Raw genomic sequence first — 11,093 nt, forward strand, 5'->3', positions numbered from 1 at the left:
TCCATAATTCTCCTGTGGCTGACCCTAACCAGTACCAATAAAACCATGCATTTTCTCACTGTACATTAAAAAAAAAAAAAAAAGGTTAAGAAAAAAGTAAAAAAGTTAAAATTGTATAAGGAAATCAGTGCCAAAGACCTTTCTAGAAAAGTCACTTTAAAACTGGATTGTATTAGAACTGTTATCTCATTTTCTGCAGGGACTACTTTTTTTTTATTATTTTAAGATCTCATATAATTTGCTGATGGTTTACTCTCTCCCTCTCTCCCCATCTCCAGTGAAACAATTAAATATTTCTGAAAGGGCCCTGGGATTTTAACACAAGGAAATAGATATTCCCCAAAATCCTTCTTAAACTGTTTTCTTAGTTAATATATTCAGGTACCCAAGGACATTCTCCGGTTCGATAATATATCATGGGTTAAAATAGCCCTCACTTAGCAAGAAGCCAGCTCTTAAGAGATGCTATTCATGCTGCGAGTTGTATGGCATCTCTAACGAGCAATAAACAGACATCACGGACAGTCAGGACATGCCACAGGCTGCAAGTTTCCATCCAAAGCACTTAGTGACTATCTGTGAATAATGAACACATTCATGGGATGCAGCATGGCTTGGGCAGCGCCCTTGAGAGGGGAAAAGTTCTCTTCCAGTCTCACTGATGGTGAGGAATTCAGCTGGACTGGGTTTATAAAGATAATACACTGGAAAGAAAAATAATTTGCTCTGTTTTCCCATCTTCAGGGACCCATTAAATTTTACTGCAAGTTCGGGAGGGAATCTACAAAGTGTTGCTGCACTCAAGTGCTATTTAACCCACATTTGAGGGGCTTTAGGGTTTTCTACCTTCAAGAAAAAGTTTCCCACTGCCGTGTCCTTGTCCTTTTCGTGTTCCCTGCCGCAGAGGCCACCCAAAAAAAAGGTTATCCCGTGAGATGAGCATGGGACCTCCATCCGGGCGTGGGGGATGGCAGGGGACACCCCTCTGAAAAGTCCCCTTTCCCTGTCCCTGCGAGCTCAGAGGGACATAACCCACCACTCCTGGGTCCTGCTCCGCACCTGCCACTTTTTGAGGGTGGCAGAGCCTGTGCAGAGACCTGGCAAATCCTAGAGGGACGAGAGATAACCGAGAGGGAGAGTTTGGGTGGCTCCCAGGAAGGTGAGCGGGTCCCCGCCTCTCCAAAAAAAGGAGCAGGAGAGGAAGTTGTTACACAGACATTTAGGGGGGGGCGTAATCATCTTCTGGATGATTTTTACTTTATGGGGGTTGTTTGTTCGTTTGTTACTTGTTGTTTTCTTGTTTTATTACTGCTTCTTAGTAGCTAGCCCAACCATCCCACCCCCTCTGCTCTTCTGAAGGAGTTTTGGACACAAAAAAGAAACAGTGCTTTTTAGGAACTGTTTTTGCTTTTTGTTGGCTTACGACTAGTTATTGAAGATGCTAATACAGCTTTTATTTGTTTTATTTTTTTCCTAAACACCTGAACAGAACATGGCTGAAACACTATTTTTAAGTACACACACACACACACAAACATGTATATATATATATATATATATATATATATATATATATATATACACGCGGGTTTATGTGTATAGTTATAACTTATAAATATGTATAATATATTATAGATAGATAGATAGATAGATAGAAAGATAGATAGATAGATAGATAGATAGATAGATAGATAGATAGATAGATAGATAGATAGATAGATAGATAGCTCGATCAACCCGAGGCAGATATTGGCCAAGAAATCCCTTACCCCCAGCGATGCCGTCTGATCTCTTGGGAAGGTGTCAAGTACTGAGCGATCTGTTCAGCACCGCTTTTTTTTGATGCGGAGAAAGGAGCAAGATGCCCCTGCCCAAAGCCACCTCTGCCCGCAGCGCTGGGGGTCAACAGTGCCCCGCAAAGACCCGGGCTCCAAAAATCGCGGCCCTTAAAAGCAAAGAGGAGCAGAGGTTAGGGATGCGGGCGATAAAGCCTGCCTTCCATTTCGCTTCTATTTTACGACACATCGAGGCAGCGAAGGGAGAGCCAGGGGGGACATCACCCCCCAGCAGGGTGATTGCGCTCACATTGCGAGAAGCCGTTCCGCTCCGTGCGGGAGGCGGCCGGGCAGTGGCGGCACCGTGACTCGCTGGAGGCTCTTGTCACACTCACACGCGCGTTTTTGGTCCCAAATACAGCCCTCCGTCTGCTAATTCCCCACCGAGCCCGGCCCCAAATCCCCGCTTCTGTCTGCCCTCTGCGTGGCAGCCGCTGTCGAGCTCAGGAGCCGTCGGAGATGGTGACGGGGGATACCCCGCGGGCATCCCACGCCGTGAGGCCGGAGGGCATCCCAGGCCGGCGGCGGGCACGAACTGGAAGCCGGGAGTGCTCAGCCGAAGAGACCCCGCTGGACCTGGGTGTCTCCGGCGCCTCGGAGAAAAACACTCACTTGGGAAAGAACCAGAGCCAAGGATGGAAAAAAATAAGAGGCCCCACCACCTCTAGTCTAAACCCGGTCTCAAAGCCAACTCTGTAGAAAACACGTGGTTCTTGCTCCCTCCTGACCCACCGAAGGCATCAGGCATTAGATCTGTCCAGGTTAAGTCTTTCCATTCTCCCGCCTGCAAAAAAACAAAGGTTTACGGTGCCTCAAGGAGACGCCCGAGGAAGAGAAGGCAGTGGGGGAAGGAGAGGTTTCGCCTCGCCGCGGCCCCGCAGAAGCGCGGCAGAGGCGGCCCGGGAGCTGCCGGGGGGATGGCAAAGCCCCCGGTACACCGGGACCCTCCGCCCGCGCTGCCTCCGGGCAGGCGGCTCCGAAAGGCGTAAGGGCAGCGGCCAAGGATGCCTTTCTAACGTTAAATGAAGAAAATACCGACATTGAGTGCTTTTTCTGCTTTCCTATCCCGTTGGGTGGCTGCAGGAGACACACACCCTTTTATTCTCATCATCACATCAAGCAGTAAGGACAGGAAGCCTGAAATGTTAGCAATGTCATTATCGCAATGCAAAAAGTGTGTAAACATAACTACGAGTTTTAAAATATCCCCAGTAAACGCGGACGTGCATGTACGAGTGTTGCACTTACAGGTATAGAATTATACTCATCCTGATTTTGTGTTTCAGGAATACATCTGAGTACACACGATTTTCACAAGCACAGTTCAGCATTATTGCACACCGAACAGTTATACCTTATACTAAAGCAATATGGAGGGGGGTGGAGTGGGGAAAGCATGAGCAAATTTAAGTTTAATTTTATTCAACTATTTATAAGCGAAAAGCAGAAAATATTACAGAAGTTACATGATCACACTGTGGAGATATTTATAAAATATGGATATGGGACACAAACATATCTTTTATAGTTATGCAGATTGCATATATGATGTATAGAAGCAATCACGGGACACATTTTTTTCTTTATTCCAGAAAGCACAAATTTTCTGAGTCTGGCAGTCAAATAGAGCTCACGGTTTATGAATGCATAAGAACTATCGGCCAAACCTGTATTTCCTGCGTAGGAACAAGCAAAATGTGCAAAGCATAGAAGTCATCTCTATTAACGTCACTTCTGTGCAACAAGTGACAAATGCTCTGTCGCTCGGCTTACAATTCACTAGACTGCCTTCAGTCTCTGCCCAAATAAGAGAGAATTCCCACTTTTCCAGAGTCCTATTCACAGCTCAGGCCGTTGGCATCTTTCTGGAGCCGTTGGAAGGGGAATTATTATTATTCCCTTTTTTTTTTTTTTTTTTTTGTATGTGTGTATGTGTGTGTGTTTTGGTTTTTTTTTTTGTTTTTTTTTTTTTTTTTTGTTTTTGGGGTTTTTTGGGGTTTTTTTTTTGTTTTTTTTTTGTTTGTTTTTGTTTTGGTTTGTTTTGTTTTGTTTTTTAATTATGATTAAGGTGTTCTTTCAAAAACGGGCCCTGACCTCAAAGGTCCCCACTGTCGCTCCGGGAAAGGGAGCGAGAGCGCTCCGTGGCGGGGAGGCCGGCTCGGCTCCCGCCTGCGCCGCTGCCCCGCTGGCCGCTCCCGCTGGGCAGGAACCGGTGCCCCCGTCCCACAGCGGGAGGGGAGGCGGGGCCTGGGGAAGGGACACTTGTCCGGGAGCACCGCAAAGAAAAAAAGCAGAGAAGAAGAGCAGAGGAGTAGAGGTTGACCAGCAGATGCGAATCGCAGAGGAACCTCTGTACTCACCCAAACCTCCACGGGTCTCCGACGCGCACCCTGGACCGAGTTGCCCCTCTCCTAATCTGGCTCCTGGTCCCAAGGGGAAGGCGGAGCGTAACCCTCCTGCTCCGGCGCCCCGGACTTTGGTGGGCTTGCCGGGGTCCATGTCCCAGGGCTGGCTCCAGAGGCTGGGGAAAAAGCGGTAGGGGGAGGATGACTTTAAGAGCTTCCCAGGAAATGGTATTACAGTAAGAGAATGATAAAAAAGTCGGGCTGAAGAGGGGTAACACCAGGAACCACAACCCTGCTGGAGTGGGCAGCGCATGACCTGTGCCTCCCAGCCTGGGGCGGGGGGAACAGGGAGTCCCGTACAGCCTCTTCGCCGATGAGCGGGGCTGGGTGTCTTTCTAAATAAACTACACAGACAGCGCATGGACATCCATAAAATATATCTGTACGGGTATACACACATATATAAGATAAGCAAAACGGACCTGGAGACCCCTTAGAGGAGAGTCCTCTCCCCTTCCCAAGCAGGCACCATCCCCTCCGGCAGGACACCCGCTGCCTGCTCACGGGAGCAGCCGCCCCTCCACACTCTCCCAAAACCGAGTCAAACGCCTCAAGCCGGGGGCTCCGGGCTGAGGACAACCTCACCGCTCCGCCGACAGCCCGCGGCGACCGCGGCTGGGCCCGCGGGGCCGGAGCCGACTCTCCGGGCGGCGGAGGGCGCATCTCCTCCGTCCATCGCCGCCGCCGCCGCCACATGAAAGCGCTCGGCGGGGGGTGGGCGGGGGATGATTATTATTAATAATATTAATGATATTAATATAAACGCGATGTCCGCGGCGCCGATTGGCTGCCGGGGCTGCCCGCTGAGCCCGCTGCAGCCAATGGAAGGCCCGGGATGTGGAGCGGCCAAGCCCCCCCAGCCGCGGCCCGTGTGCCGGGGCCGCCGCCGCCGCCCCCCCGCGCCGGGATTTGCTCCCTAATTGACCTAAATAAGGAGCTCGTGAACGGCGGCCCCGGGGCGGCGCGCACACGCACGGCCACGCAGACACACGGACGGCCACGGGGACACACGGACACACAGACACGCACACGGACACACGCAGACGCCCGGCGCCCGCCGCTTTACCCGCGCAGATCCCATTCGGCGCGGCGCTCCGCCCACCGCAGGATCCCCCGCTCCTGCCCGCCGTTTAACTCGCATGACATTTTTATTTCGTTATTAGCGTTTTCGCGCAGAATCTGGCGCCTCCGATGGGTTGTCGGGCTGCCTTTTTTTTTTTTTCCTTCCCCGTTCCCTTCCCCTCCTCCCCCTCCCCCCTCCCCTCCTAGCTTGCAGGAAATGATGGCAAACCGCGATCTGAAATGATTACTCCGGAAAAAAAGGCTTTTATACCAGGAGAGCATCCACGGGGCTAGGCAGAGGCGAGAGGCGGCCGCGGGGCAGCGGGGAGCCGAGGATCCAGCCGCCGGCGGAGCCGGGACCCCCTCCCGCACTTCTCTCCGACCATGCCGGACGAAGCCACGGAAAACGCCGGCTCCACCTCCGCCCGCGTCTCGTCCTTCTTCATCGAGGACCTGCTGGGCACCGAGGGCACGGCGGGCGGCGGGGCGCGGCGGGCGGCGGCGGCGGGCGGCGGGCGCGGGGGTCCGCGCTGCGGGCCGCGCTCCCCGCTGCGCATCGGCGCCCCGGGCTGCCCCCTCCGCGACGCCGCCGTCGGCTGGTACCGCCGGGCGCACGCCGCCTTCCTGGGCTGCGCCAGCCCCGACAGTAAGTCGCCTTTCCCCACCCTTCACCGCCGGGCCCGGCCGGGGCTGGGGGTGTTCCTGCTCCCCCCGGGGTGGGGGGGTCCGGGTCCCGGAGTGCCCCCCGCCCTGCCTCCCGGTTTTGGGCCGCTCGGGGCAAAGCTCCGGAAATGCTCCCTATGTGTCAGGCACCTGGAGCCTCCGCCCCGCCGCCCAAAGTGTAAACAGGGATTCTTGGCTTGCTTGGGGATTTTTTTCTTTCCTTTTCCCTCCCCCATCTCTTTTTCTTTCTCTATTTTTTCTCTTCTTTTATTTTTTTACATTTCTTTTTAAGAGTCAGGTCTGGCTTTTTTTTTCTTTTTTTCTTTCTTTTTTTCTTTTTTTTTTTTTTTTGACTCCTCATCAAGCCGGAAAGCTGGGAGCACCGTCCCCCAGCAGCGCAATGGAGACTTTGGGAAGCCGGGGGAGCAGCTGGGCTCAGTCCCGGCGGCCCCATCCGACCCTTCCTGCAGAGCCAGCCCCGCTGCCCTCCGCTCGCACCGCGGCCTCTCGCCGCAGGGATCCCAATGGAGAGGGTGTTGGAGCAGAAGCTGGGGTTCGGGGCAGAAATTAACATATGATAGAGTGAATGGGCTGCCATTAGTGGTTATTTTCTATTTCCTGATAGAAAAAACATTGTGCCTTGGCCCATCTCTGTGACCCTCTATGAGCCTGCAGAAATCTCATAATTGCTCAGTAAGGAAAAGAGGAGTGATTAGTAATCCAAATAGTTTCTTTTTACATTAATGGACTTATTAATATTTTTAATTTCTCTCAGAAGTACATATAGAGACAGCAAAGTACTCCAGAAACAACTGCGCTTTCCCCCCTTTTTTTCTTTCCTTCTTTCTTTCTTTCTTTCTTTCTTCTTTTTTTTTTTTTTAATTTCTCTTTTCTCTCTCTTCTATAAAGAGTAGGAAATATTTTTTCCCCTTTCAAATTGTAATTGGAATGCGCAGTGTTGGAGACTGCATGGAGGTATGTCTCGATACTGGAATAGTTGTCCCCATCCATTAGCTTTTTGTAGTCCAGAATAATGTGAATTTTTTTTTTTTTGTCCCTCTCTGTAAACACAGGGACGCACTATTATGCTTACCCCTCTTACACAGTATACTTACAAATGTACTTTTAAGTATATATACGTGCATGCGTGTGTAAATACAGACATGTGTATATAAATAAGAGGTCACGCGTATTCCTGTGTGTGCATATGCACACAAAAATTACACACGTACTTCTGTGCATATCCACGTGCGTGCATACACACACGGGTGCGTTTTATGGTTTGAAAACAGGCCGCGTGTGTGTTATGTGCATACACAGCAGCGCGCACGCATACGCAGATCCACGAGCATGTCCACAGACCAGAATATTTATAGATATAAAATACAGGGCTTGTGTTTCCATGCAAGCATGCGTGCACGTGTGCGTATAACTCAGAAGCATTAGGGAGTTTATGGCAGGAGGTAGAGAAGCGGCAGGAGCTTTCTCCGGGGCCCCTCGCTGCCCGGCCTTGCTGTCCCCGCAGCCGCGCTGGTTTCCCCTCCCGGCCAGCGGGGCGGGCGGGCAGCGCTGCCCCTGCTCGCTCGGTGCCCGCAGCAGCGCTCTGCTCTCTTTGCAGCCAGCGACCGGGACTCTCCCGAGCCGCCCGAGGAGCCGGCGGAGCGGGCGGGCGGCGGCGGGCGGGCGGCGGCCAGAGGCCCGGCGGGCGGGCGGCCGGGGCCGGGCGGCCGCGAGGAGGAGGAGGAGCGCGGCGAGGAGCCGGGAGAGCCGGAGCAGCGCGCCGCCGGCCGCAAGAAGAAGACGCGCACGGTGTTCAGCCGCAGCCAGGTGTTCCAGCTGGAGTCCACCTTCGACGTGAAGCGCTACCTGAGCAGCTCCGAGCGGGCCGGCCTGGCCGCCTCGCTGCACCTCACCGAGACCCAGGTGAAGATCTGGTTCCAGAACCGCCGCAACAAGTGGAAGCGGCAGCTGGCCGCAGACCTGGAAGCGGCCAACCTCTCCCACGCCGCCCAAAGGATAGTGCGGGTCCCCATTTTGTACCACGAGAACTCGCCGGCGAGCGCCTTGGGCTTCACCCTGCCGCACATGTCGCCCCCCTTGGTGGGCTTCTCCGGCGGCGTCAGCTACCCCCTGGGCACCTTCCCCGCCGCCTCCCTCCCTTTCCTACGGTCGCAGATGACAGGACTCGTCTGAGCGCCCACCTCTGCCGGGACCGCGGGCCCCTCACCTCCTCCCTCGGCTTCCAGCTCCACCCCCCCTTCCTCCACGGACTTTTTATTTTCAACTTACACGTTTCTTGATTTTCTGCTATTTGACTTTTTTTTGTTGGTTTTTTTTTTTTTTTTTTTTTTTTTTTTAACGTGCAATAAACTTACTCTTGGGGTTAACTCGGAGCGAAGTGCGGCAGCCCGGAGGGAGCCGAAAGGACTCGAAAGACCCCAGCCATGCACAGGGATCAGGTCGGCGGGGCTCCCACCGCCGCGCATCCAAAGAAAATCCAGCCCCGTGGCAGCGGCAAAACCCTCACCGCCGCCCCGGCCCCGGGCTGGCGCAGACCGGCGTTTTCCGGGGGATTTACAGACTCCCCCGAGCCTTCCTGCCGCATCCCGCGGAGCTGCCGAGCGTGACACGAATGTACGGCACCGCCGGCGCTTTCCGGCCGCCCTCACCCCACGGGCGGCCGAGCCTCGGGGCCCCGCCGCGGCCGTGAGACCTTCCCCGGGCATCTGGCGGCCCGGCCGGCGCTCCTGCCGGGGAAACCTTTCGGTCCCCCCGCCGCCCCAGCAGCTTTCCGTGCAGAGCGGGGAGCCCTGCTGATCCCGGCCTCCAGCAGCTTCTCCAGGGCCCTTTGTTTTAGCCACTTACATATCCCGCTCCCATCGTTACTCTCATTTCCATACTACCGACACCCAAGCATGTGCTGGTGCCCCCGGTCCTTCTCGATGCAGAAGTTTTGATTTGAAACAACTTGAAGTCAAAGTGTTGGAAAGAATTCGCCCTGCTGAAATCCGAGCTGTGAGGATTTGGTTTCTTTGTTTTCGATTTATTTCCCTGGCAAATTATCGGCTAAAATACACGGTTTTATATATACACGTATATATGTAATTCTACATACTGTATTTTACAAGTGGATTTGCCACTCTTTTTTTTTGGTCTCCTGAAGAGGTTGAGGAAAGCACACCTCGACTTGTCCGTCTCTTACGGGATCGGTTTGTGTAATCGATTAATAATTCACTGGCAATTAAAAAGGAAGCAAAGAAAAATAATCAGATGGGAACAGACTGGGGAGCTGTATGTCTGATTATGCAAGCGAACCTGTAACGTGATATTATACGAAGTATTATGCATGCCAAGTTATTGTTTTTCTTTAATGACTGTTTTGTTTCCCCCCTCTTACCCACTCCTAAAATGAATTTCTGAACTATCATTATTTCTAAAAGTTTGAATTCCTTTTTCCAAATAGTAAGGGGGAAATGACCTTATAAAACTCAGCCTTGGTGGAAAGTCAAGCTTTGATCGTACGTTCCAGGGCATAATCAGCTGCAATGGAACCAACCAGCTCGGAGCACTCGGTGTCCCTGCAGGCAAGGCCAGGTCCTGGATCTGTTGGGGAATGCGGACCTGTCTCCTGTGAAGGAAGGGCGATCTAATTCTTACTCTTTCCTACGCTTTTCATTATAATTGGAGCAATCTTTTTCTGGTTATGAAATCGATCAGCAAGACGTGGTGGAGCTTCAGCTTTGATACAAAACCCTAGAAGAAGGGTCAGGGGTGGATTATAACCTTGACGCAATTTTGGACTTTCCCCCCATATTTTTTTTTTCCTTTCTTTTTTATTTTCTTTTTTTTTTCCTTTCTATTTTTTTTTCTTTTTCTTTTTTCCTCTGCTTTGGCCTGAAATATGGCTCTGAGCACCAGCCTGCACAGTTGAAGTCAGGACATTGCAAGCCTCAAAACCACTCGAGAATTGCATATATACGTATACATGCATGTATATGTTTATAAGCTCCTGAGAAAAGCACTAAATTGGCGGGATACTGGTTTCGATGTAAGCCCGTTTCTGGAAGCTGTTGTCTTTTGAAGTTTTCTTTTTACTTTCCTTTTTTTTTTTTTTTTTTTTTTTTTTTTTTTTTTTTTTTTTTTCTCCCTACTGATGCTGATCTCACCCTGAAACCTCCGGACATATTGGCCAGCTGTTTTCTTGGCATATCCATCAAACAGCCGAATTGGAGATGAAAACTTTTAAAGCCTGGTCCCCGAGCGGTGCAAGAAGGATCGGGAAGAGGCGAAGTTGGGGACGTCGGAGCTGCTGGGCTGGACTTGAGCCTTTTCGTGCCAGAGGAGGTGACCTGGGCCGATGTTTCTTCCTCAGGGCGCAAGCACTTGATTTTGATGCCGTTCAAAGCCTGGCTGCCCCTGGAAGAGAGCGGCTAAACAGTTCTTCCCGTCATATCCAGCTCCCCAGGTCTCCCAGTGTTACCTACTGGAGTAAAATCCTGACTCATTACAGTCATATCAGAGTAGATTGTAATCCAACGAGAAATTTAACATGCCTGCCACTCTCCACATGCCTTTTCTTTGGAGTAACATATGAGATTATTATACTTCTGATTCTACTAAGTATTCTTTCCTTGAAGTTAAGGAACTGGCAGGGCTAAATGATCAATCGGATTTTTAAAATGTGTTTTGACATTAGTATGTTTGTTTTTTAAAGATGTGCTGATTATATCAATAAACAGATTTTTTTCATACACTGTATTTGTAACTTATGATCATGGTAAAATATTAAAAGGTGCAAGACGTGAAGTCATCTAAGAAAAAGTGCTTACTTATGCCTTATTCTGTACATGCAGAAAATGATTTATAGTGGCTTATTAAAAGTATGTGCTGAAAGTAGGAACATATACACCTCAGGTTTCTTTACCTCGTAGCTTTTGCAATGATACTTTTCCCTGTATCTGATGGCAACAAATTTCTGCTGGATGCAGAGAAACACCTAGCACCAGATGCAGTCCCTGAGGTATGTGCATTGACTATTTCAAAATGGGCAAACCCCCACACCCGAACACCCAAACCCATCCCTTAAATCAGGACAGCAAATTCCTCGCAGATTTATTCCTTGTGTGTA

General features: G+C 51.1%; 1 protein-coding gene across 1 annotated transcript; it reads left to right on the top strand.

Annotated features, from left to right (window-relative positions):
• Window positions 1–5,565: 5,565 nt before the first annotated feature.
• On the top strand, window positions 5,566–8,298 carry HMX1 (H6 family homeobox 1). Its single transcript, XM_030270648.4, has 2 exons — window positions 5,566–5,948; window positions 7,584–8,298. Exons 1-2 carry the CDS (start codon window positions 5,687–5,689, stop codon window positions 8,156–8,158), a joined length of 837 nt encoding a protein of 278 aa, XP_030126508.1. The 5' UTR covers window positions 5,566–5,686; the 3' UTR covers window positions 8,159–8,298.
• Window positions 8,299–11,093: the final 2,795 nt, after the last annotated feature.

The sequence above is a fragment of the Taeniopygia guttata genome, chromosome 4 (genome assembly GCF_048771995.1).
Source record: "Taeniopygia guttata chromosome 4, bTaeGut7.mat, whole genome shotgun sequence".
NCBI classification, from domain to species: Eukaryota; Metazoa; Chordata; class Aves; order Passeriformes; family Estrildidae; genus Taeniopygia; species Taeniopygia guttata.